This window comes from Staurois parvus, unplaced genomic scaffold (genome assembly GCF_062004578.1).
Source record: "Staurois parvus isolate SC_StPar_1 unplaced genomic scaffold, SC_StPar_1.0 ptg000525l, whole genome shotgun sequence".
NCBI lineage: Eukaryota > Metazoa > Chordata > Amphibia > Anura > Ranidae > Staurois > Staurois parvus.
This window is the reverse complement of record NW_028318321.1, coordinates 8,243,100-8,270,735: the sequence shown is the minus strand read 5'-3', so window position 1 is coordinate 8,270,735 and position 27,636 is coordinate 8,243,100. Positions and strand designations below refer to the sequence as shown.

The 27,636-nt window shown below is 41.2% G+C and overlaps 1 protein-coding gene across 1 annotated transcript; it reads right to left on the bottom strand.

Moving 5' to 3' along the window:
- Window positions 1-1,538: 1,538 nt before the first annotated feature.
- CYP26C1 (cytochrome P450 family 26 subfamily C member 1) lies at window positions 1,539-27,155 on the bottom strand. The gene is made up of 7 exons (XM_089690306.1): window positions 26,845-27,155; window positions 25,830-26,214; window positions 23,917-24,141; window positions 22,972-23,247; window positions 17,386-17,541; window positions 7,134-7,718; window positions 1,539-2,168 (listed from the first exon to the last, which is right to left on the bottom strand). Exons 2-7 carry the CDS (start codon window positions 26,034-26,036, stop codon window positions 1,797-1,799), a joined length of 1,821 nt encoding a protein of 606 aa, XP_089546432.1. The 5' UTR covers window positions 26,037-26,214; window positions 26,845-27,155; the 3' UTR covers window positions 1,539-1,796.
- Between the last annotated feature and the right edge of the window lie 481 nt (window positions 27,156-27,636).

The window sequence follows — 27,636 nt, the reverse complement described above, 5'->3', positions numbered from 1 at the left end:
CAATAGGGGATCATAGGGCCCCTGTGTCCTTGCCCAAACTTAAAAAAGCCTATGAAAAAGGTACCAGGGGCATCTCATGGGGCCCCCTACTGACCCCGGGCCCTCGGGCAGTGCCCGAGTTTCCAAATGGTCAGTCTGCCCCTGGATGGTGAATATTGAACCCGTGGAGCTGAGATTTTAGCGGGTGTCTGTTCAACTTAAAAAAGGTTTTTGCATTAAAGATATTTCTGCGATTTTTTTTTTTTTTTTTTTTTTTTTTTTTTTTTTTTCTAGCCCAACTCTGAGCAAATAAAAAAATGATTCCTTACAGTGGGGGTGTGCCCACGCTACAAGGGTTAATTGCTCACGTTAGTCTAGGGCAGTGGTCTCCAAACTGTGGCCTTGGGGCTGGATGTGGCCCTTTGCTTGCCTTTATCCTGCCCTTGGGGCACTATTTCACCAACTGACACCAATGGTGGGGCACCATTCCCCCTACTGACTCCATAAATGGGGCACTATTCTTTCCATTCATACCAACAATGAGGCACTATACCTCCCATTAAAAAACAATAATAGGGCATTGATGCTGTGGCATTTTCTACTCCCACTGGCCAAAGTCCGTCCCCCCCTGAAGCCAGACAGTAAACTGACCCTTTGCTTAGAAAGTTTGGAGACCCCTGGTCTAAGGGAACAATGAAAGGAGATAAACTTAACAGATCTTCTGCTGCTCCCCACAACTAGACTGGTCCCCACAGCTTCTACACCCTTACACTTCAGTGGTCTAGAGTCTTAGTGTCATCAAGAATATAGCAGGGTCTGCAGCCCTTCTGTGGACATGAGGACACCGAAAAACAGTCCACTGCTGGATTGTGAGGGAGCGATGTCTGCCAGGGGATTGGAAGATTGAGTAAGTAAAAGTGCTTTTACTCTGCTCTAGAAAAAACAAGCAATTAACCCTTGCAGTGTTGTCACAGCCCCTCTACAAGGGATCTTTTTTTTCTGCCCAGAGTTGTACTTTAAGATAAACATACAAATATCAGTGAGATAAGTAGAGTATGGTAAATGTGTATGTCTGGACAAAATTGAAAAAAAAAATCAGTACATATCTATAATGGACATCTAACCATGTTTTATCCCTGCTGTAAGTACAAAAAATGTCTATTGATCTTCTAGAAACCCAGTGTGCTCCTAGCTTCCTGTGTGAGCTGCCTTTTCTGCACCGAAAGCCCAAGCTGGCCAGGCCTTCCCAGTTCTCTTTCGCTGGACTATAGATAACCACTCTCTCTCTTCATCTCAATAATTTACAGAGGAGATGTTCTGTAGTTCTCCATCAGTGTGCTAGGGGGGCTCAGTGAACGTGCATGTGCAGGACATGGGCGTTAGGCCCACCCACCTTGCTGCTGCAGGTATGAGTTAAGCTGTTAACAAGCAGCTAAATAGATAAAACACGGGGTAATCAGCATGTATGTACTGTATAGGTGTACTGTTGTTTTCCTGCATACCTTAGGGTTCAATTTACATACTTCATATTTTTAGTTATTTCAAGACAGATTCATAAAAAAGTTTAATGGTTTATTATGGGGCTATTTCCTTATAATGGAAAAGAAAATACACAATCAAAATTTTTTTTTTTTTTTACATAGCTCATCATTACCCATATCCTTTTTTTAATAGCTAGCTGACATATAAATATTACATTATAAATAATATAATCTCTCTTTAGCTACATTACAGATAGTACAGACACCCTGTTGGGAATCTCCAATAAAATAATTTAAGTGTTAGAAGCATTCCTGGACATTGGTTAGGTGAAGTGATCATAAACTTTCTGATGCTGTATTATTGTCACTGGAACGTAAAAATCGGAAGAAGAGGTGAAGTCCATCTACAGGGTGTACTATGGGAACAGTCTGCATTTTTGGGAAATTTGGGGTGGCCAGCTCCCACTGGGCAGTGCCTACCAGCTCAATGGCAAGAATCTTCAGTATGATTTGTGCCAATTCTTTGCCAATGCAACTTCGGACTCCACCACCAAAGGGAATGTAGTTGAATCTACTAGCTTTGCTTTCCTCTTTTTCTGCATTGAAACGGTCGGGGTCGAAGGATTCAGCATTTTGATAAATTGCAGCAGTTTCATGGGTGTCTCGAATACTGTACATGACACTCCAGCCTTTGGGTATCTGGTAGCCCTGTATGGGAGAAAAGTAAAGCAAAAACATAGATTACTCAACAAAACATTAAAACATATACAGAAACCGTGCAATTTTACCAAAATAATCCAATTATAACAAACAACTAATATAATAAAAATAAAAGCAACAATAAAAATCAACAATAAAAAATACAAAACAAAAAATTTAGACAAAGTATAGTAATATAAAATAATATACGGTAAACGTAATATAATAGAAAATAAATACAAAATGATATGTAAGATAAAAACATAGGGACACGGGGGGAAAAAAGGCAAAAAATAATTCTAACATTTTTAGAAAAGAAGTATTTAATATTGGGAAACTGTCATTCTCCAATCAGTACTACTGAGGCTTTTTTCTATATAATAATACACTGCTTGCTTCAAATCATTGATGACTGGCTATCTAAAAGTGCCTGATTCCCGCAAGGTTTAGTTTGAAATTCATTTTCCTTTCTGCCAAAAGGGGGCGACTAAGGAACAGCCTTGTAAACCACAAGGAATTTCTTGAAATGTGAAGAAGACCTCCTGTTGGAATATTACAGCTGGAGTCTTAACCTCACTCTGTCTTTGCTGAACTGTGTTTAATCCTTGGCAAAAAGCAAGAAACCCACTTTTATAATGAAAATAGGTAGTTGGTTGTTTCATGTTCTGCTGAAAGGTTATTGAGTGGTTACTATTATAAGTGGAATTGGGTACGTTTATGATGCTACGTAGGATCAGTAACAGGTAGATTGAGATGATTACTTCCTAGAATTTACTATTAATAGTGTGAATCTCATACACGCAGATATGCATATGTTACTATTACACCACTGTTCATCTCAGACCTATTCACACCTGAGCAATCTGAGGCAAGTATCAGGAAGCACTATAACCCTCAACACCAGATTTCCATGGTACTCCATTGTACCCATTCACATCTGAGTGATGTGCTGTTGCAAAATTCTGTACTGCAGAAGCTTCTCTGAGTCATGATTGCACTTCTTCTGCCTCAGTAAACTTAAACTGGAGCGCCTCCTCCTCCTAATAACTAGCTTTCCTTTGGCTAAAACTAGACAGACCCATGCCTGAAAACATACGAAACCACAAAAAAATGACTGAAGATGATGGTGCTCATGTGTGAATGTAGCCTCAGTCTAAGAGAACACAAGATCATACGTCACATTTTATGTAGACTAATTTATACCCCAAGTGAAAAGCTATACTCAGATAACTAAGATTTGCTCCAGAGTTTCTATTTCATAATCATAGTAAGACATACTTTAAAGAGTTTTGGATCACATTCAGCTTATGAATTATATGGTCCATAGAGAATTGACCCAAATCAATATTTAGGTCAGAGAGCTCCTGATCATATAACACATGCCTCATACAGATTAAAAACCTATATAAGATTTGTCACAGAAATCCATCAGTGAGCATCCACAAATGGAAAGCATACTACATACAAGATATGCTCTATATATCAGGAGCCCATATTCAGCTCATAGAAGACGTGCTCAACAGAGCTCCCTCTCATATTCAGCTCTTACATGATATGCTCTATAAAGCTCCCTCTCATATTCAGATCATAAATGATATGTCCACAGATCTCTAGCTCATATAAGATATGATCCACAGAGCTCCAGCTCATACAAGATATGCTCCACAGAACACCAGCTCATATACAGCTTATGCAAGGCAAGCTCAATAGAGCTCCAACTCATATTCAGCTCATCCAAAATATCCTCCATGAAGTTCCATTTCATATTCAGATCATAAACAACATGTCCACAGTACTCTAGCTCATATACAATATGATCCAAAGAGCTCCAGCTCATCAGATATGCCCCACAGAACATCAGCTCATTTTTAGCTCATACAAGGCAAGCTCAACAGAGCTCCAACTCATATTCAGCTCATACAAGATATGCTCCATAAAGTTCAATCTCATATTCAGATCATAAACAACATATCCACAGTACTCTAGCTCATATAAAATATGATCCATAGAGCCTCATCATATATTCAGCCACTCAACACATTCTCCAAAGAGTTTTGGCTCATACTCAGGTCATACAAGACGTGCTCCATAGAGTTCCAGGTCATGTTCAGTCCATACAATGAATACTCCAAAGAACTCCATCCTTATATTCAGGTCACACAAAAATGCTCTATAGAGTTCCGACTCATGTAGAGCTCATACACAACATGCTCCATAAACCTACAGCTCATATTCAGCTCATACAACACCTGCTCTATAGAGCTCCAGCTTATATACACTGGTCAAACAAATTAAAGGAACACTTTGAAAACACATCAGATCTCAATGGGAAAAATATCATGCTGGATATCTATATTGATATGGGCTGGGTAATGTGTTAGGAATGTAAGGATGCCCCATCGTTTGATGGAAATGAAAATGATCAACCTACAGAGGACTGAATTCAAAGACACCCCTACAATCAAAGTAAAAAAATTATGCAGCAGGCTAGTCCATTTTGCTAAAATTTAATTGAAGCAACTCAAAATGTACCCAGTAGTTTGTATGGCCCCCATGTGCTTTTATGCTAGCCTGACAATGTTGGGGTAAGCTCCTACTGAGATGACGGATGGAGTCCGGGGGTATTTCCTCCCAGATTTGGACCAGGGCATCACTGAGCTCCTGGACAGTCTGAGGTGTAACCTGGTGGTGTCAGATGGACCGAAACATGATATCACAGAGGTGTTCTATTGGATTATTGGATTTAGGTCAGGCGAGCGTGGGGACCATTCAATGATATCAATTCCTTCATCCTCCAGGAACTACCTGCATATTCTCACCACATGAGGCCGGGAATTGTTGTACACCAGAAGGAACCCAGGACCCACTGCACCAGTGTAGGGTCTGACAATGGGTCCAAGGATTTCATCCCGATACCTATTGGCAGTCAGGGTGCCATTGCCTAGGCTGTAGAGGTCTGTGTATCCCTCCATGGATATGCCTCCCCAGACAATCACTGACCCACCATCAAAACAGTTATGCTGAACAATGTTACAGGGAGCATAACGTTCTCCGCGGCTTCTCCAGACTTTTTCACATGTCACATGTGCTCTGGGTGAATTTGCTCTCATCTGTGAAAAGCACAGGAAGCAAGTGGTGGACCTGCCAATTCCGGTGTTCAATGGCAAATGTCAATCGAGCTCTATTGTGCCGGGCAGTGAGCACAGGGCTCACTAGAGGACGTTGGGCCCTCAGGACCCCCTAATGAAGTCTGTTTCTGATTATTTGGTCAGATACGTTCACACCAGTGGCCTGCTGGAGGTCATTTTGTGGTAGTGCTCATCCTGTTCCTCCTTGCACAAAGAAGCAAATACTGATCCTGCTGATGGGTTAAGGACCTTCTACAGCCCTGTCCAGCTCTCATAGAGTAACTGCCTGTCTCCTGGAATCTCCTCCATGCTCTTGAGACTGTGCTGGGAGACACAGCAAACCTTCTGGCAATGGCACGTATTGATGTGCCATCCTGGAGGAGTTGGACTGCCTATGCAACCTATGTAGGGTCCAGGTATCACCTCATGCTACCAGTAGTGACACTGACCCTAGCCAAATGCAAAACTAGTGAAAAACATTCAGAAAAGATGAGTAGGGATTAGGAAAAAAAATGTCAGTGGCCTCCACCTGTATTTTAGTAGCTGAAATTGATAAACAACCCCTTCTGCTACTTGACTGACCAGATCAATATCTCAGGAGTTTGAGGTGTTACTAAACCCACAACAGTACAATCAGTCTGTATATGCAGTAAAGCATGCTTGTTATACTCACTGTGGAACTTAAGGGGTTAATCCTCTGCATTATGTAAAAATGTTGTTTGATCCTGACTTCTCTGATCCTCCCCTCTTTCCAGTATCTACCTCTTATCTCCTGATAAGACATATCGTGTGGAGACGCTCTGCACATGCTCAATTTGGTGTGAATTGGTAGAGAGGTTTTTTCTTTTTCTTGGGAGAGTGCATGTGATCAGCACAGGCCCAATCAGCACTGCCCAGACAGAGATCAGGGGTTCTACATCCTCCTAGAAAAAACTCCTCCTACAAGCTTTAACTGCTGATGAGAAAAGGTTTTTAGCAGTTTATATTTACTAAAATAATTGCATTTCCGTGTTGTGTGTACTGTGGGAGACCAAAAAGAGTGAATTCAGGGTCCTGGGTTTAGTAACACTTTAATTGACATAATGCTATACTCTGATTAAAAAGTGTTCCTTTAATTTTTTTCAGCAGCGTATATATTTACATATATATATATATATATATTAGATAAACCTGTTCAATTGCCTGGTAACACAAATTGCTAATCAGCCAATCACGTGGCAGCAACTCAATGCATTTAGGCATGTAGAAGTGGTGAGGAGGACTTGCTGAAGTTCAAACCAAGCATCAGAATGGGGAAGAAAGGGGATTTAAGTGACTTTGAATGTGGCATGGTTGTTGGTGCCAGTCGCGCTGGTCTGAGTATTTAAAAAATTGCTGATCTACTGGTATTTTCGCATGCAACCATCTCTTGGGTTTACAGAGAATGGTCTGAAAAATAAAATATCAGGTGAGCAGCAGTTGTGGGGACAAAAATGCCTTGTTGATGGCAGAGGATTATGGGCATTAGATTTCAGCTGCAACATTCAGATGGTAGGGTCAGAATTTGGTGTAAACAACATGAAATCATGGATCCATCCTGCCTTGTGTCAACGGTTCAAGCTGGTGGTGTAATGGTGGTGTGGGTGGGGGATATTTTCTTGGCACTAGCAAGGTGTACCTAATAAAGTGGCTGGTGAGTTTATATATATAAAATAAAAGATTTGTCTCACTAAGCACCAGGCAAACTTACACTGCTCATGTAGCATATTTAAGTCACACTGATCACACTTAAACCTATGGTATCAGGATGGGTGTTGCCCCCGTAGAGCCCACCCAACCACCCACCAAGAGGCAGACCCTTACTTACATCTAACTCAAATGTCTGCAGAGCAGTTCTGTAGCCTCCAGACACTGGAGGAAGCAGACGCAGCACCTCTTTCACCACACAGTCCAGGTAGTTGAGTCCCTTTATTTTCTCCAGATTAAGGTTTAGCTGACATGTACACTCGTTTCTCCATCCCTGACATCCTCCTAGTAATCTGGCAGCACCTGAAAGGTACAGAGGTGTATCCTTCTCGTATGGTGCACCATTGCACAGGTACTGACGATGCACACCATCTTGACATCTCCTGGTTACAGAACATGTATGCTCATATTCATTCTTCTCCACCATCACCAGCTTGGTCTTTTCCCACAGTTCTTTCACTTGGCCATCTGGGCCTGGCAAGGTAGAGGCATGGCACCCTGCAGTTGCACATTTCTCATCCATGGTATTGTTATTAGGGCTATCTGGAGAGTGAAGACACTGGCACTGTTTGTTTAACCCATGGGATGCCAGTTCTTGTCTCAGCTTCTGTATGGCAGATGGATGTTTGAGTAAGAGCAGGATGAGGGAGGTACTGGCACTGGCAGTCGTGAAGAAGGCAGCGAACATAAGTTCAATAGCAGATTCCTGTGTGACAAGAGACAGCATTAATAAACATGTTATTACACATATGTTCACATAAATCCACAGTCATTAAAGCTATTCATTTCCTCTCCAGCTTGAGGAAGGGAGAGTGCAGGCAAATACCGTAACCAAAAGGGCTGGGCTAGGAATTAAAAGCATCCATGGCAAACGATTTTATTTTATTATGTATGACTAATCTTGCTGAGCCTGGTGGACTAAGTGTGTGTAGATACTGGCACTACTGCCAGCTTGGCACCTTAAAACTTAACTCCAGGTATGATCTGTATTGTATACTCACATGGACCCAGCTTGGCAAAATGTAAGAATGTATAGGACACACTAAAAGGACTGCTGTGGAAGCTGTACATCACTAGTAATGGGCACTACCATAGTGATAGCCACGATCTTCTAGATCTTGCTAGGCTTCCCCTTTGCACACTGACCACTTGCTCAGCACCGCTGCAATTCATAGATTGATTTGTATTTATTTCCATGAATACTGTACTCACATTGCACCAGGCTGGCCTGAGGTAAGTGTCCAATAAATATAATTTCTGGAGTTCAGCTTTAAGGTTTCCAGTGCAGAATGTGCATATACTTTTGTGTACTATGTTGGTTTAAAGTATAGCTAAAGGCCTGTGCCCCCATTAGGGGAATTCACCCTCTCTATTTGTACTGTTTACCACTATCATTGAAAGTGATAGTAAAACAAAATCCCAAATTTTGGGTTGTCTCCAGAAAAGTAATAAAGGGGAAATCTTCCAGTGGGGACACTAGTTCTGGTGACCTGGGGGTCCCCAAGGAATCCCCTTTCAGGGATTTCTTCTCCTTGGCTGTGGGACAGGAAGTGAAGGGAAATCTCCACAATGGGAGACAGATGGTGAAAAAATCTGACAGGTGTTATAACCATTTCCATACCGGGCACTTTTACCCCCTTCCCTCCCAGGCCATTTTTCAGGTTTTAGCGCTCTCACACTTTGAATGACAACTGCGCGGTCATACAACATTGTACCCAAACTAAAATTTTATAATTTACTTCACATAACTAGAGCTTTCTTTTGGTGGTATTTAATCACCACTGGGGTTTTTATTTTTTGCTAAATTAACAAAAAAGACCAAAAAGTTTGAAAAAAAAACACGTTTTTCTTTGTTTCTGTTATAAAAGTTTGCAAATAAATAATTGTTCTTCATAAATTTAGGCCAAGATGTATTCTGCTACATGTCTTTGGTGAAAATAACCCAAATTAGGATGTATTTTTTAGTTTGTAGGAAAGTTATAGAGTTCACAAACTATGGTATAGATCTGAATATTGATAAATCCTGAAGTACTGACAGCCAATCTAATTTCTTGAGGTCCAAGAATGTCAGAACAGTACAGATATCTCCCAAATGTCAGAACAGTACAGATATCCCCCAAATGACCCCTTTTTGCAAAGTAGACAGTCCGATGTACTTCATAAGAGGCATGGCGAGTTTTTTGAAGTATTTTTTGGTCATAATTTTTCGGAAAATGAAAATATTAAAAAAATAATTTTCACTATTTTTTTTTATATACTGTCACCAGTGCAGTACAGCATCATCATATAACTGGCATGGTGGTGATCAGGGACACTGACTGGTGACAGTATGAAAAAAAAAATTTTTTTTTTCTTTTTTTAAATTATTTTTAATTGTTGATTTCATTTTTTCTTTTTTTTAAGATATTTTTTCATATTTCACTATGTCCAAAGTAGTACAATGTTACCATAGTAACATTGTACTACTTTGGGGAAGTGATCAATATTTTTTTTTTTTACACAATTAGTTTGCTATAAGCAAGCATTTACCTGAATGACATTGATTCATTCAGGGGTTTTTTTTTGTGCTTAGCTGTGATTTGGCCACAACTAATCACATGACATGTGCATGTGATTGCTTTGACCATTCTCATAGACACTAGTGTACAATGGATGGCATGAATGAAGCCATCCATTGTATAAAACTGTCATGTGACCAATCACAGCAGGTCACATGGTACCAACAATGGGGACCGGTACTCAGATCTGTCATCGGCCGTGTCCGAGGTACACGGCCGGTGACAGATCGCGCCACTGCGCGGCTCCGCAAGCGCGAAAACTGCGCATGCCCGGGAGGACGCCATATGGCGTACACCCGGAAATCTACAGCATTTTGCCGGCCGCCAATCGGCTGTTGGCCAGGCGGCTATTGGATAATCTTCCTTTACTCTATCCAAAGTGAAAACAAAAAAAAAGGTTTGCCTATAGTTCTACTTTAATAAAACCCATCTGATCAGTCTACATGGGCACACAAATCAGCATTAAAAATTCTCAGACAGCCTGGCATTCTGCTAATACAACCCTGCTATCCATGCATGGTGCTAGTGCTTCCAGTTCAGTCATGGTCAGAGTGTGTTAGTATAAGGTACATTTTTATGCTTGGAGCTTCCCATTTTCTGGAACCCTCCAGCTATCAGTTAAGTTGTGTTTTGGGGGTATATGTCAGTGCCTATTCAGAGCAAGAAGGCAGTGAGAATGCACAAACGCATGAACTGAAGTCTGGGTTTACTTATAAATGCATAGAGAGTGATGAAGGAAGGCATATAGGACTGCAGTTATTCCTTTAAAACTTAGCCCACTGAAAACTGATATTTTAGTTTTTAGTAGATGCTGGAGAGTTTAACCACCTGACAATTTCCTATAACCCCTAGGAACCTTTTTGGAGAGACACCTGTGCTTGAATTCTTGAGCTTTCCTGCTTGCTGTGGCCATTTGGAGGAGGTCACAATATCTCTCTGAATGTTTTATTTTATTTTACTGAGAATGAGACAGGAGATCCTGAGGCACACAAAGGTGTACAGGAAAAAACAACACTTCTACGTTGACAGGAATATCTCACTGATGGAGTCTCCAAGACAGCCTTTCTCAACCTATTACCCCAGAGTAACCCTTGAAATGATTTGGGGAACTCTAGCTAAAATTAATTCACCAAGGGGCAGTGGGAAGAATTCTTGCAGACACCTAAAAAGATCACTAGGTTCGTGCCGCTGGCTCTGTAAAGTAGTGTTGAACCTCAAAACTAAGCAGCAACCATCAAAAGGGAGGTCAATCAGCCACAGCTCAATGAATCCCAAAGAAAATCTGGAGCAACCCTAGTTGAGTATGGTTGCTCCAAAACATATAGGAGGCCAGGGCTGGACTCCATCTGGAGAGTCCAACAGGCTACATTCATAACTAAAATATCACTTTTGATCAGTCTGACCCATAAAAGGTCAAATAAGGCTCACAAAATAAGCTCCTTATGTTCTTAAACACTTCACATGACATATTTCACATATCATGTAAATTTGTAATGTAGAGAGCTCTGTTTTGTCTACCTAACTGGGGAGAAGTTATAAGTGACTCCAATGAAAGTTTCTTCATTGAGATAATAGGTTAAATAAAACAAAAGTCCTATACAATTACAATTCCATCTCTAGTGTCTTTAACTGTAAGTTTTTAATGCCTTTCTGAAATATTAAAAAAAATAATTCTATAAGCCAACATTTTCAGTGCTTTAATAATTAAGTTATTTTTTATTGCTTTTGTGGTTAATTAAATATTTGAATTTTATTGTACTTCAGGGCACTTGTGAATAAAAGGAAGGTGTACTTGAATTCTTCAGTACGGATGAGCTGAGGTTATATTTAAATAATAAATTACATAGGAGAGCTGCCAAAGAGGAGCTGCAATGTAATGTATTTCTAATGACCTCATTAAGCTGGCCACACACTGATAAATTTGTTTGAACGTTCATACGGAAATTCTGAAATATAGTTCACCAGAGTATTCGATCTTGCCATCATTGAGTCAACTAATTTCACACAAAAGCCCTTAAAATTTCATCCAGACCTGCTACTTGAATAGAAATTCAGACATTTTAAACAGGTTTTTTTTTTGCGCCTAGAAAATATGCATCACAATATGTGTGATTTTTTCCAAACAAAAAGCACATTCATGGTTAGAACTTTGTTTGTTGGAGCAACATTTTCCATTCTGCTCAATTTCAATTTCTGCTAAATTTTTTTTATCACAATGGTTAAAAACTGTCGTTAATTTGAGCCCACTAACTATTAGAATAGCAAACAAACGTTCTCAAAATAAAAAAATGTAAACAAAATTCTACTGTTGTATGGCCAGCTGAAGTGTTGACTTCTTTTAGGACCATGCTGATTCTAAATTAGTGGTTAATGAAATCCCTATATATACTTTTACCCCCTTCCCTTGTAGTGGGAGAGCAGTTACTATTCAGTCCATTGCCTGACACCATCAAATGCTTTGCATCTGTGCCAACCACTGCCAGACCATCATAGTAACAGCTTAGTATACAAGGTGCAGCATAAAGTCATGAGAATTGTTTTCTACCTCTCCTTGGGTCACACTTGCTCAGCTAAGTGGAGGTATGACCAAACAGGCACAAGAATTCTATTTTATTGCACTGTTCATTGAGATGTAGGGAAGAAAACTCTTTGCTAAATGCTTTATACTGACCCGTTTGAGATGGGGATCTTTTGGTGATGGTTATCAATGACAAAGGACACACCCTTTAATGCTGGCCATGCACTGAGCGAATTTCGCCTGGTCCCTGGAAATATCAAAGAAGCCAGATGGAAAAATTGTCAACTGAACTGCAACTCCATCCAATCAGATGTAGTCGCTGTTTGGGTAATCTGACAGCTGCCAGTGCTGGTTGTAAGAATACAATAGTCTGCACTACAGATTCTTTCATTCACACTGTCTAGCATAGATGTAAGATCCTATTAGATTTTTTTTTATTTGGCCTGCAGGCTACATAAAAAAAACTATAGTGTATGGCCCCCTGATTGCCTAAGTGCTTTATGGATGAGTTTTTAAAAGCTGATGTACTCACTACCTATAGATATCTTGCCTTCTAAAAGAAGTAACTGACTGCAGAAGTTATTGATAAAGGAATAACATAAGAAAAAAAAGGTATAGCAGAAAAACGTGTCTAAAAAGCATTATTTTGAACCTAGTGTTATTTAAAACCTGAAAAACTAGATACAAGTCAAAAAATTCCACATGCAAACGTAGCTTAGCAGTCAGGGCTGGTGCTACCATACGGTGGCTTACGCAGCCACCTTAGGGCACCAGGATGGGGGGGGGGGGGGTCCAATCCGAATTCCCGGCCACTTTGCAGTGCTGCAGATGTGTTTTTATACACAGTCCTGATTGCTATACTAGCTGGGAGTGTGTGTACTTCAGTAAAGCTGACTGTTGGTTTTCAAGTGGAAGTGATATAAGTGGCTGTGGAGCTGCCTATTATGTCCAGAACCACCGCCGCGATGTGACGCCCCCCTGCCATGTTTACCAGGCACCGCTGTCCCACCTGCGCACCTGGTCCTGTGATGGCGTGTGTTGGTGGGAAGGGCACCGGGAGCTCAGTGGAGCTCCGTCTGCTCAGCCTCCCTCCGGTACATAGACCGGGAAATGACATGTATGACGTCACTTCTTGGACCGAAGCTGTCATTCTCCGGGATCAGTGCTGGGGAAGCAGCTGATGGAACACAGTCTGTGTTCCATCAGCTGCATTGGAGTAGAGAGGAGACATCTCCATGAAGAGAACCTGTCATCTATATGCTATCACAGGAGGGGCTATTGGTCCCCTATGTGATAGCAATTAAAGTTATTTAAAAAATAAATACATAACTAAATACAGATTTAACAATAAAGTTTTAGGCTTATAGGGAGACAAAAAAAGATTTTTAGAGACCCCCCCCCCCCCACATCTACATAATCGCGTGCGTTGGGGCAGCTACTCTAAGTATGAAAACAATGATTGTCCTACACGTTACACATTATATCAGTGTGCACGATAGAGTAAAAGCAAACATTTTAGCACCAGGGCTCCTGCACCTTCGCCTGTGTAGACAAAAATCCTTGCACTGGCCCTGCTAGCATTGAGCCCTTTTTAAAATATTTGAATACTTAATAAATAAATAGTATTAAATATTATAAGCAGTTTTTTTTACATTTTACTGATTTTATTATATGAAAACAGTATAAGTAAAAGCCACACCCCAGGTGCCTCAGTAGACCCTCACATAAAGGCATCCTTACTAGATATATATATATATACTGTATGTGTATATGTATTATATATATATATATATATATACACACACACACACACACACTGACTATATATATATATATATATATATATATATATATATCTATCAATGATTACATTGAGAGCTAACATAAGGTATAACTAGAGTAAACTTTTTTTCTTTTTAAAGTTTTGGATAGACTGGAGGGGGATTAGAGCACCTGTCGGACATTTATTGATGTGTGCGCTTCTTGGGGAGATGGGGAGATTCACCCTCACTATTTGTCATTTTTACCATCGTAACTGAAAGTGAAAGTAAAAAAAAACCCAAATTGTGGGTTGTCTACAGAAGGTAATAGAGGGGAAATCTTCTGATGAGGAAACTATTTCTGGTGATCTTGGTGACAACCGGGAATACCATTCACGTTGAAGGAAATCCTATCACTTCCTGTTTTGGCTATGGGACAGAAAGTGAAGGGAAATCTCCCAATGGGACACAGATGGCAAAAAAGCCAACAGAAGTTATAACCCTCTATTATCCAAAATTAAAAAAGAAATATTTTGTCTTTATTTCTACTATAACTGGTCACTAACAACATCCCTCATTAGAGGTTTAGTAACATGCAAGGACCAGACTATGCATTTAGCATTTTGTCTTTTTAAGGTATACAAAATACACAACTATAATTGTCATAGCTAGGCATGTGTCTTATTTATCATCTCTCTCAGTGCAAGTCTACCAGTCAGGTCTGTCCAAATTTAACCACAATAGTTTTTCCTTTGATTTGATCTTTTGGATCAGCAACATTTACCTATAAATATTTAAGGGGAAAGGCCATCCAGACTGGATAAAAAAAGCAAGTATTGTTTGATTAAAACTGCATACTACATAGTTGTTAAAATTTACTGATGTGACAGGTCAAATCTAAGGAGATTCTAACTGTTGTGTAGCCAGCTAGGCTGAGAACAATACAATGCAACAGCGTTTGGAAACCTGGAAACTGAGCAATTGTAGTGAAACACTGAGAACCATCTATCTGTATAAAATTGTTCCCCAATTTACTATGATGGTCCATTGTGACAGTGATGCCATGATCAAGGCAATTGGTGCTACCATTGGATGGTAAACAAGCAACTTCAATGTCAGAAGCATTTGCTATCACACATGGTGATTTGCCAATGTTTTTGGAAATTTCCATTTGGTGAACTTGATCCTTCCTTATTCTATATCAAAGAAAAGCATTAACACCATTTCTGTCCTTGGCCAAGTTGCAAAAAAATGCAGCTGCATGTTGCAGTGCTACAGAGGACAGGTGAATGTCCCCCACTCATTGTTCCCTGCAGCCTAAGGCGATCCTAATGGAAATATACAATACCACAACAAGCATGTAAAATGCAAATATTACTTTCAGTTAACTATTTCACCCCTTGGCATGTGTGCAGTACACAGGGGGCTCAAGTGGAATGGGGCCCATAGTGCATTCATTGCATACATTATGGATTTGATTCTGGAAATGATCCTTAAAGCAACACCGTCCTTTGAGCAGCACCCGCACGGTCATTTGAAACTGCAGCTCAAAGAAGATCTGCATATGCCACCTCTACAACTGGCCTCTGAAGGGGAGGAGTGCAGTGCCAACAATATGTTGAGCAAGTATACACGTAATATGTACATACACCTGGTCCAGCATCACATTCAGACCATTGCCAGTGGATACACACGCCAGGGAGTCTCCACTATGGATGAGTTTAGGTTTGGTTTTGGTAAAATCCCATGTTCGGATTAACCTGGAAGGAAACTATTAGTGCTGGGCCAATCAATTGCTGCTGAGGCATTCCCCACCCCACAACTACAGTTACATAAAGGTGTAGGAATGCTTGTGACATCATTAACTTAATATGGCAACATGTCACAAGCATCCTTATCTCAACCAGGCTTCCTCCAGAAGTTATTATTATTATTATTATACAGGATTTATATAGCGCCAACAGTGTGCTCAGCGCTTTAAAATATAACGGGAGACAATACAGTTCAATACAAGAGGGATAGGAGGGCCCTGCTCCTTGGAGCTTACCAGGGGTTCCTTGAGCTGTGGTTGATTTTTCTGCCATTTGATGGTGTCTCCATAGTTCTGGGGTCGATGCCACTTGGCAGAGCCAGAGACATGGAAACAATGATCCTCTTAGCTGTCTGTAAAGGTTGCATTCTGACCAATACTGTAAGGGAGGCATTCTTCCCACTACTCACCAATGCAAAGGGAATTTTGCCCACTGCCCAACAAAGAATTGATTTTAGCAGGGGTTCCTCGAGATCTGAAAATTATTTCAGGGGTTCCTCTGGGGTAAAAAGGTTGAGAAAATTTGGTGTACGTGCAACTACAGGGCAGGGATTCCCTGTAGTCACAGCTGATTGGCACAACGCTGACAGCTTCTTCATGGGTTCGGTCCAAACCCAAGCTCATATTTAAGCACCACCGATTCCAAATAATAAATGGTATTTATAAAACCTAGTAAAGCCAAGACAAGTATGCGTAAAGTTGTGAGGAATGGGTCCAGCTTATCATCTTACATTTAGGTCCACTGACTTTAGAAAAAGATCCTGATTACAACACTAACTCAGCAAATGTGGTATAAAGAAAAACATGAACGCAATAAGTGAAAAAGCAGCACTGCTTGGTGCCTATATACACAAATATTTTAAAGTCTTTTCCTGAGCGCCTTGATACCCCCCAAATCTAGGCTTGCTCAGTATGCATTTAGAATCTTTACCTTAAACCCAGAGCTCTGCAAATTCCCTCTTTATCTCATAATTCAATATTGGCGCTCATTTGTACACTGGATGTTTTTAAAATGGCTGTTAGGATTGTCTGGCTTTTTTTTTCCTCCTCCAAACACCCTGTATGATGGCCTAGGTGACGATGCACACATAGGCATTTAGAGGAGTTTAGAGAAAGGGGCATTTAGAGGCTGAAAAAAATCACTACCAGCACGTCCAGGAGCAGAAGCGTTTTGGTAGAGAATACTTGATGCATGCAAGCGTGTCTAAACGCATTTAGCGTTTGAGTGTTAGTTCACTTCAATGGCCAGAATAAATTATTATTCTGGTCAATGAAATTAATTAATGTCCAAGCGATTGGTGTGAATAAACACATTATACACATTTACAAGTGTCAAGCATTTTTTCTGCCAAAGCGCTGCTTCTAGGAGTCTAGGAGAGATGTCAAAGCATCCATTGTGCATGAGGCCTAAAGACAAGTCTCTGTTTGTAATTGGGAGGAAATGCAAACATTCAAAATAATTGCAAATATCATTACTATGACATGTGTAGTTTACTGCTGTATGATTGGTCACTACTGTATATATTTCTAACATCATTTTTCTCACTACCAGGGAGTGCAATATGATAGTGTATGTAGACCTATGTGCAATGTGTCATGTCACTGCTGGCATGCACACTATTGCCAGCCCCTGGTGGCACCTCCACTTTCATATACTGTGCGTGGATTCCCCAGCGTTTCCAAATTGCATTTCCCCGTTTTTTGACATTTAGCCCCTGGTCTTGTACCTTTAACTCCTGCATATTCAGCTCCTTGCCATTCTCCTTAGCACTGTCTATCAGGTAATCCAGAGCATCTTCACACAGCTCAGGGTCTCTTCTTGTGATTTTATCCTTGATGGCTTCTTCCATGTACTGGTGTAATGTTTTACGTGCATTGATACCCTGTAAGGAATGACATCCAGTTAGTAGTCAGCAGATAACATTGCTGTAGTTTTCAGTCCACAATACAGTTGTTGAGGTGAGAAATCTTCCAAATGTGCAGAAAAGTTATATTATCATTATTACATGATGATAAACAGCTTTGATAGGTAAAGGTGATCCCCAGAAAAAGAAGCTAAATATACTGTGTAAATACATATACACACTGTTTTATCTGCTGAACAATTTGTAATTCTGTTCAGTCTTTTGATCCAGGCACACCTACACATCCAGGTCCCTGACCTCATTTTTTCTCTGCTACAGTTAATCGATACAGCTTGGTCTAGGACCCACCCTAGACTGCTGATTGGAGAATGAAGGAACAGCAGCAAACAAATGAGGTCATCTTGGTTCTCTCCTCTCTTTTAAGCATGTCCATTGTGCTAGCCTGACAGAATAGCGTGTGCTAGCCTGACTAAATGATTCAGAGTGCTGACCCTACCCCTCCCAGTCTGAGTTCTGCTGTGAAGATGATTGCAGGAAGCTTTTTTATATACATATTTACAAAACTATGCTGGTTTTACGTAATATGCATTAAAGCCCAAGTGAACTTTCAGTTTATATCTGCTGAATACATTTCAAGGGCATCAAAGCCAAAAAGGTCAATATCTTACAATTTGTTTTCCTTTTAAAATAGTTGCAATCGGAGTAGAAAAGCATGTGCCCTGGCAGCATGCTGTAGAGTGGGACCCTTGCTCTCTGTGGGAAAGCAGTGGTTTCTCTGCAGAGGTCCAGCTCAGCCCCTGCTGAGTCAGAGGCTAACCTCCCCAATCAGCTGGAAGCAGAACCTTTACTGATTGCACAGCTAAAGGTCTGACTTGTGCCAGAACTCGGTGGAGAGTCCACTGCTTTTCCACAGGGAGCAAGGGTCTCAACCTACAGCATTTTTGCGGGGGACAGACCTTTCTACTCAGGCTGTACCTGCTTTAGCAAGAAAATGAACAGTAAAACATTGAACATCTTTTGTTTTGTACCTGGAATGTATTTAGCTGATTTAAGCTGAATGTTCAATTGAGTTTGAAATTATTTTTAATGGATACATACTGTAATTGAATCTGCATGTTAGAACTGGGATATATGTGTATACATTTAGTAAGAAATGAGTAAATAGTTATTGATAAGCTGTTGTTCTTGTTTCACCTTCCTCTGAACTAAGAATTTTGAAATACTTAAATCTGATGACATAATGCAAACTGTAATGGTGTGGTGATTCCTGGCAGCCAGTCACAAATTATCTTTAATAAGGCAGATCACATTTGCAAGTGATGTGACATATTACAGAACCTAGGCATCAGGTAGTAGATAATAGGCTGCAGGATCTCTGGTGGGTCCCCAGCTTTGCTCATTTCGCTCCTTGACAATTGGGTGACAGGTCTTCAACAGCCAGAGTGCCAAGCAGGGTCACAAATACCAGAGAGGGAGTCATTAGGAGTCTGCCTGGAGCAGCTCTTTGTCTATAACTCAGCTGGACTGTTCTCTGCAAGACAATGTGGTCCCTATTCTGAGCTCCTCCGTGTGTTTTCTCTCCCAATGCTGATCTTACTGAACAATTACAGAGCACGCCTGTTTCCTAAACGAGCGGCTGGAGAACAGCTAGTAGAGCCTATTCCGGATACTTGACTTACTAGGGGCACTCCGCCTGCCCCATTCAGCCTTTGATTTATAGACCCATGCAGGCTGCTTGCTCCAACCGTGTTTAATGTCCATAAATTATTTTTTTACAATGCAAAGTGCCGACTAGTACATAGAGCCCATTCATGGGGCATCAGCAGCAGCTTGTGGGCAAATGACATTTATGATAACTTTGTATACAGAGTGTGTGGAGGGTCACCTAGGATGAAGGATGGGCTGTTTACAAGTCATTATACTAAGATGTGGAGACTATATACATACCCTCTATACATTTACACAAATACAGAAGTCTGTTTGTTCACATGTTTATATGTATACAGACTCATGTACACATTTATTTCACATGTGGGAATAGCACTGTGTATTTCTTATCATCTAAAACTCTCTAAATTAGTCATACACTAAAATCCGGTTAAGAAAAAAAAATAATATAACATAACATATAATAAATTATAATATATTATAATAAAATATAATATATATTAAATTTTAATATATTACTGCATTTCTCAACCGGGGTGATGAGGAACCTTGCGGTGGTGCCAAGAGTCCTCAGGGGTGCCAAGGCAAAACTATTAAAAGACTGCCCCGACTATGGCAGGCAGGTAAATGAAACATTCTTCACTGTCAGCTTTAGCCTTGTTTTTCTAACTGTGGTGCCGGTCGGGTGAATTTTAAAATCTCATGTATCCTCATTCGGGACTCTGTGCTGTGTGGGCCGCCCACCTGCATTCAACCAACCAATGATATCATCAGTCAGGAGCCCACCCAGTGTCCTTGATTTCCCCTTATGTGCCTACACAGCTGATGGGGAAGTTGAGATCGGAGGCGTCTGTGACGCTTTTCTCTCCAAGGAGTTCATATGGAATTCTCTTCCTCCAACTTTTCCCTGGCTGGAGGTGGTGGGCAGAATGGGGGTCTGGCCACCTCCTTCCCTCCACAGATGGCTGCTATGGCTGATCCAGCAACTGAAGATGGAGGAGCAGAGATAGCAGCCTGGCAAGTCTTACTTCATCTCCAGTGGTGCGGTAAGTGACTGGTGGAGAGAGGCTTCTCCAGCATGAACTCCATCCTTCTGCTCACTGATTGACACCAGGGGCGGACTGACAATTCATGGGGCCCCCCAGGCAATAGGGGATCATGGGGCCCCTGTGTCTTTGCCCACACTCAAAAAAAGCCTATAAAAGGTACCAGGGGCATTTCATGGGGCTCCCTACTGACCCCAGGCCCTCGGGCAGTGCCCGAGTTCTCAAATGGTCAGTCCACCCCTGATTGACACTACATACTGCTCGCTGACCACCCTACCACTGGATACTGCCCTGTTTTGCAGTACATACGGCTCACTTATTTCTATAGGTACAAGGCAAGTTTGCGTCACAACAAGGCAAGTTTGCACAAATCGTGGTGTCGGAATGCATGTGAAATCACACATTTTCCCACACCACAAAAAACGTGCTGCCTTTTGCACATGCATATGGGTGCCAAAAACTCCAGAAAATGCATGTGTGCTTGCACCTGCTAAAATGCATGGTACCGCAGTACCATGCATTTTGGTGTGCCGCTATTGTGAAATATTTTGCTGGAATATTTTTTGCTTGTTTCACACGCATAGGGCAGCCCATTGAAGAACGCAATGCACAGAAATGTGTATAAAAAGTGTGCAGATGATGGGACACACCTCCTGGTATGCCCAGAGATTGTACAGTATTTGAGAACACTGATATAATTATAGAGAAAACCTGTGCTTGGGAGTTTACAAATAAAAATAGCAGCTAACACAATAAATACGCAAAATAAACAAACTAAAAACACTTAATGTAGCGCTTAAGATAATAGTTAACAATAAATAATAATAGTGTCCAAATCACCACAAAAGTGGGATAATTGTAAATCAGTATAATACATTAAATGAAGTCTATATAAAAGTCCACATGATCCAATGGTAATGGTGCCAAGTGAACCAAAAGCCAGAAGGAGAGAGGGAATCCGTCACCTTTCACCCAATCATTTGGTCTCTTACCAGAAAATTTGACCACCCAAAGTATTGGTCAAACAAAGCAGACATCAAGCCCAGCAGATGAATCCAGGACTCCCAAATAAATCTCCCAAGAAATACGGACGATATAAGGACTTCTCTGTAAACAATAAGGTCCATGATGGCAAATACTTCTCCACACAGTAAACACCTCATAAGGAAAAAGTATAACCGCTCACAGTGTAGTAATTAAATAAAAATTGCAATTTATTCAAGTAATGCACTTACAATTGCAGAGGTAAAATTCAGCATGTTTGCATAGTGTTTCCAACCAATAAGATGGCCGCGGTCCATGGCAGTGCATGGTGACGTCACGCATTGTGGCTCCACCCTACACATTTCATCACACAGAGGACATCGTCATCAGGGGCTCCCCTGACATCGTGTGATGAAATGCATAGGGGGGAGCCACAATGTGTGACATCACCGCAGCCATCTTATTGGTTGGAAACACTATGCAGACATGCTGATTTTTACCTCTGCACTTGTAAGTGCATTACTTGAATAAATTGCAAGTTTGATTTAAGTACTACACTATGAGCGGTTATACTTTTTTCCTATGTGGTGTTTACTGTGGTGGAGAAGTATTTGCCATCCTAGACTTATTTCTTTAGAGAGAAGTCCTTATATCATCCGGATTTCTTGGGAGAATCATTTGGGAGTCCTGGATTCATCTGCTGGGCTTCATATCTTCTTTGTTTGACCAGCCCTTCGGGTGGTCAAAGTTTTGGGTGAAAGGTGATGGATTCTCCCTCTCCTTCTGGTTTTTGGTTCACTTGGCACCATTACCATTGGATTATGTGGACTTTTATATAGATTTTATTTAATGTATTATACTGATTTACAATTATCCTACTTTTGTGGTGATTTGGACATTATTATTCTTCATTGTTAACTATTATCTTAAGCACTACATTAATTGTTTTTACACTGATATAATATAATATACTGTAACATGATATATAACATAACAGCATCAGAAGGAACTCTATGGCTTAAAGAGTATTTTGCTAAATTAATTAACCCATAGCAACCAACTGCCATATGTTATTGCCCTTGCTGGTCTTTACTGAAATGGGAAATCTGATTGGTTAATCCATGTTACTGCACTTTGCAACATCAGTGTCCTATCCATTTTCCATTTTGTAAGAAACTCTTAAGTTCCTTACAAAGTGCAACACACTGAATATCTATTCTAAACTACAAAAGTGTAAAAGCTGGATAAAGAAAAAGAGAAAACAAGGAATGGTAGATAGGGGAACAATTTAGAAATGCTATGTGATTGATTGATTGAACACTTAATAAGGAAGCAATATACAAAATAATGTTTTATACAGCAACCAATCAACAGTCATTTTATTTCATTATTTATTGTATTGTATTTATTATTTCTGCCTGTTTCATTGATAAATGAAATCTGACTGCTATGGGTTGCTATGGGACCTTGCACTTCGTACATTTTTTGTGCTGTCTACAGGTATTTGTCAAATGCAAACTTTGCTGATGTCTATATCAAGATTGATGACTTAGTAATATTGGAAAGAGAGAGTTTTGGAAGGATCTACAGGAGGATATTAACTGTTGCTCTGATGAGAAATGAAATCTAACTGGATACTATGGATTGCTTCTCACTATCATGATATCTTTATGAATAAGCCACAGAAGGGGTCAGTATCTGGACAGGAGGCATTATATCAGTGTGAAGATCAGACAAGAGGTACAAATACCTTGCGGAGTCCACTGAATGGGATATCCAGAGGCAGAGAGAAGAGGTTCTCCACTAGCTGCTCAAACACCCTGGCCAGCTCTTTATACTGCTTCTCCCCCAGGCTGAGCCCCAGCAAGATGCGGGCAGCGATCCGGAAAGTGAGTGCTTTAGCAGAGGGGAACATGGAGATGGGTCCGACCTCCCTGCACCAGCCCTGGAGCTCCAGGATCACAGCCTCCTGGATGCGGGGGATGTAGCTCTCCAACGCCTGGTGGCTGAACACCTTGGCCATAACCTGAGAAGGAAAGTGAGGGACCATTACCTGCAGAAAACAGAGTACACTCCCTGCTAGCATGCCTGACATCTGCCTTCAGGACCCTATTCTGAGGCTAAACATCTCCTGGAGGTCCTCAGCTGAGAAGAGGTCCACCAAAACACCAATAAGTTTCTTAAGTCCAGAAATGTGCCAGATAATGGAATTAAATGTCATACCATGCTGTCTATTCTGACTACTGAAGTTCTACCTTCATCATTCAAGTCCTTTTAACTTCAGAACATTTGGATGCAATACAGAAGATAACTAGATGGACTGTAGATCGGCAATACAGAAACTAAAGGTATTTCTGAATCCAAACTATTCCCCTGTACATATTGTTTTATCTGTTACAATTATTTCACTGGAAATGTATTACTATGATATGATAACACTACTACTTAATTGTATCACTACTGCCTGACAATTTAGATGGCACATGTGGATCTGGTACATATATATGAAATATTTAGAAATGATTAGACCTGTATCTTCCATGTGGTTGTATTGGCTTCACAAGTGATTACATATACCGGCGATAACAAAGCATGCACAGCATAGGAAGGGTCTGTATGGTTGGAGTGTGAAGACACACTTCAATGGCTGCATCAATCAGGCACAAGGTTCCGCACAGAGCCCCAGGTTACTCACTTTTCTCTTGTGTCTATGGAGCTCTCCAATGGAGTTGACCAGTGTATTGGAGCCTAGGATGATCTGGGTGCTCTGGGGCCACTGGGCACTAACCAGGTGGTGCTCCCCCAGCAGGATCTTGCGGATATTCTCAGCGCCAGTCACACGGATCAGTGGTTTTCCCAGAAGATGAGTTTTAAAAATGTTCCCATACTTCTCCCTCCTGGAGCTGTGGAAGTCTGAACCCTGAGATGGTGGACACAAGGACACGCAGGTAAGGAAAAGCCTCAACAATCCCCCTTGTTCTAAGTCACCTTATCTGTCTTGGAGATGACAGATGGTATCATACAACTAGAAGTGGAACCACAACTGTAAAGTGTTCGTGGAACTACAGATCCAAGCGTGCCTTAAGGTAATGCTGGGAGATGTAGTTTCCTAACAATGAAAAGTCTCCTGGTTGCTCATATTTATAAGGTATACAGATAACGGGCAACTCAAGTGTCAAGCTACGTCTCCAGAATTCTGGTGGTATCACAATGATCAGCATAACAAGCAAGTTAAGGAGACTTGTGTTTAATCTTCAAAATGCTGGTGGTACCACAATGATCAACATACCAAACAAGCCATGTGCATGTGTGGTATATCCTTAGACCTCTGATGTCAACAGAATGAACAGTAAACTAGGAGGACTTGTACATCTCCAGAACTCTGGTGGCACCACAATGATCCGCATAAAAAACAATCAAAGGGGACTTGTGTTACATCTCCAGAACTCTGGTGGCACTACAATGACTAACATACTAAAACAAGCTTAGGAGACTTGTACACCTCCAGAACTCTGGTGGCACCACAATAATCAGCATAAGATACAAGCTAGGAGAACTTGTACATCTTCAGAACTCTGGCGGCACCTCAATAACCAACATAACAAACAAGCTAAGGAAACTTGTGGTACAGCTCCAGAACTTTAGTGGCACCACAAGGGTAAGCATAACAGGCAAACTAAGAAGACTGTGGTACAGCTCCAGACCTCTGGTGGCACCACAAGGGTCAGCATAACAAGCAAGCTAAGGTGACTTGTGTATAGTTCCTGACCTCTGATGGCACCACAAGGGTCAGCATATTAAGCAAGGTAAGGAGACTTACTCTGGAGGAACCACAGTGTCCAGTACAGCAAACAAACTAGAGGGACTTGTGATACATCGGCAGAACTCTGGTGAGACCACAAGGGTCAGCATATTAAGCAAGCTAAGTAGACTTGAGCTACATCTCCAAAACTCTGGTGGAACCACAATGTCCAGTATAGCAAAAAGCTAGAGGGACTTGTGCTACATCTCCAAAACTCTGGTGGAACCACAGTATCAAGTATAGCAAACAAACTAAAGGGACTTGTGCTACATCTCCAGAACTCGGGTGGAACCACAATGTCCAGTATAGCAAACAAGCTACAGGGACTTGCGCTAAATCTCCAGAACTCTGGTGGAACCACAATGTTCAGTAGAGCAAACACGCTACAGGGACTTGCGATACATCTCCAGAACTCTGGTGGAACCACAATGTCCAGTATAGCAAACACGCTACAGGGACTTGCGATACATCTCCAGAACTCTGCCTTCACAATGTCCAGTATAGCAAACAAGCTAGAGGGACTTGTGATACATCGGCAGAACTCGAGTGGAACCACAATGTCCATTATAGCAAACAAGCTACAGGGACCTGTGATACATCGGCAGAACTCCGGTGGAACCACAATGTCCAGTATAGCAAACAAGCTAGAGGGACTTGTGATACATCTCCAGAACTCTGACACAAGGATCAGCATAACAAGCAAGCCAGTGTGACTTGTGGTTCCTTACCTGCTTTTGGGTGGTTCTTCACTTCAGGTATGACAACAGAAAATAAAGATTAAAGAAAGCAGGCACATTGGTTCTCACCTGCACTAGCCAGTGTAGAGTTTCCCCAAAAAATGGCCAGCCCATGGAGCCTTTGGGAAGAGGTAGCTTGTTAGCCCTGTCCCTGGTGCTGTGCCATCTGAAGGACCAGAGCTGGTGGGACACTGCCAGGAGAAGCGCCAAGGACAAGACTGATGTGATCGCAGCTTCCAAGAATGATATGTAATTGAGGTCTGTACTCAGAAACATTTTCTGCCCTCCTCTGAGTGCTAGGCTTCAGCTTGAGGATCTTGTGGTGGAATTAGTGTCACCTCCAACTGTACAGTGATTAGTTGTGGAAAGAGCCAGTCAAGCCTCAGTCACTTCGTGCTTGAATTGACAGTGGGAGGCGGATCTACACTTCGGGATGCTTAACACTTTGATTAGTCTATGTAGAAATCCCAAAAGCATGCAAAAGAACACAAACATGTCTTACAACCATGGACAACTCCATCTGCACTTCTTTTCAATAAATGTTAGAAAAATACAAATTAAAGGAAAAAAAAACCGTTCAGTTGATGATCTATTCAAGTGACCCCCTCCCAAAATGAGTTATATTTAGCCTAGGAAGAAATAAATAGTCAGGGCTTAGAAGGCAGCTATGATGATTATAAGGGCTAAAATTGCAGCTTTCATGTTTTTATTATATATTTGGCATGCTATGGGAAGAGATATATTTAGTCTTCTACAAAAAAGAAAAAGCCTCTTATAAGGAAGTTTTGACTGATAAGATTTATTCCTGAAAGATAAAGGGGGGTAGCTGCAGGCTATAGAGTGCAATTTCCACTTTAATAAACACCCTGCTGTTTCCTTATTACTCCCTAAGAAGAAAGACTAAAGGAGTATAGGTAATAATACAGAAGGGGCAAAATGTATTTAGAACAATAAATGACTTTGCATTCCCCTTTGGAATTTCCTAAACTTTCAGAACAGGTGTTTTCTAAAAAAAAAGAAATAAATAAAAGAAGCTTTTTTTTTAATTTTATTTCAGGCTGATGCTGAGAGAAGGAGTACTCACCATGCATAGATCTCACCAAGGCTGCTCCAGCACAATGATTGATGTCTTCAATGGGCTTCCTAGTTGATCACTGCAGAGCTCAGCCTGCCTCTTGGCTACATTTATATACATATTGGCTTAATATACGTTCCACCTTCAGGGGTGACGTGCTAGTTCTGCATAGTTAAGTAGCTGGGGAAAGGGCTGGGATTGGGCACTGGGGTAGGTGATGGTATTGATGGAAGGAATGTGAGGACTAAGCTGGGAGCTCACAGGGACATACAGCACTATCCACACACAAGGCATATGGGGGGTCCTCCAGTTCTGGGATGACTACAAGTCCCAGCCTGCCTATCTGTAGCCTCTGATGTTCTTCTACATGGCTGATCTTTATCTATTGAAAAAGTCCAGTGAGTGATGAGAGGAGGCTCCTGCCTCCAATAGAAGTGGCTGATTACAATGACCGCATGTGTTTCATACACAGGAGAGTTTCCTCCATACAATGACAGCTAGCTTTGTTTATTCTAGGTGACACAAATCCTTTCACTTTCTGCAGCTTCCGATCCTCTTCCTCTATGATGAGTCCTGTGCCCCGATCCTAACTTGTCTGTATGAAGAGGACACGGTGACACCGGGGACATCAGCCGAAAGGCGACCGCCTCCTATTCTGCAGGAGGGCTGCTTAACCCTTCATGGCCCGGGCGCTCATCTACACAGCCGGGCTGGTTCTGCTGGAAACACCTGTTGTAGTGGGAGAGGGTGATATATGGGCTAGAAAATGGCCAGACTGCTGATGACCGCCCTACCTACAAA

Bases quoted from the DNA above. Each gene is read 5' to 3' on its own strand.
- CYP26C1 (XM_089690306.1), bottom strand. From the start codon at position 26,036: ATGTTTCTGAGTACAGACCTCAATTACATATCATTCTTGGAAGCTGCG. The intron at 23,248-23,916 runs GTGAGTAACCTG...TTTCCTTCTCAG, and splicing joins TCCATAGACACAAGAGAAAA to GTTATGGCCAAGGTGTTCAG. The intron at 17,542-22,971 runs GTATTTGTACCT...CATTCCTTACAG, and splicing joins CATTCAGTGGACTCCGCAAG to GGTATCAATGCACGTAAAAC.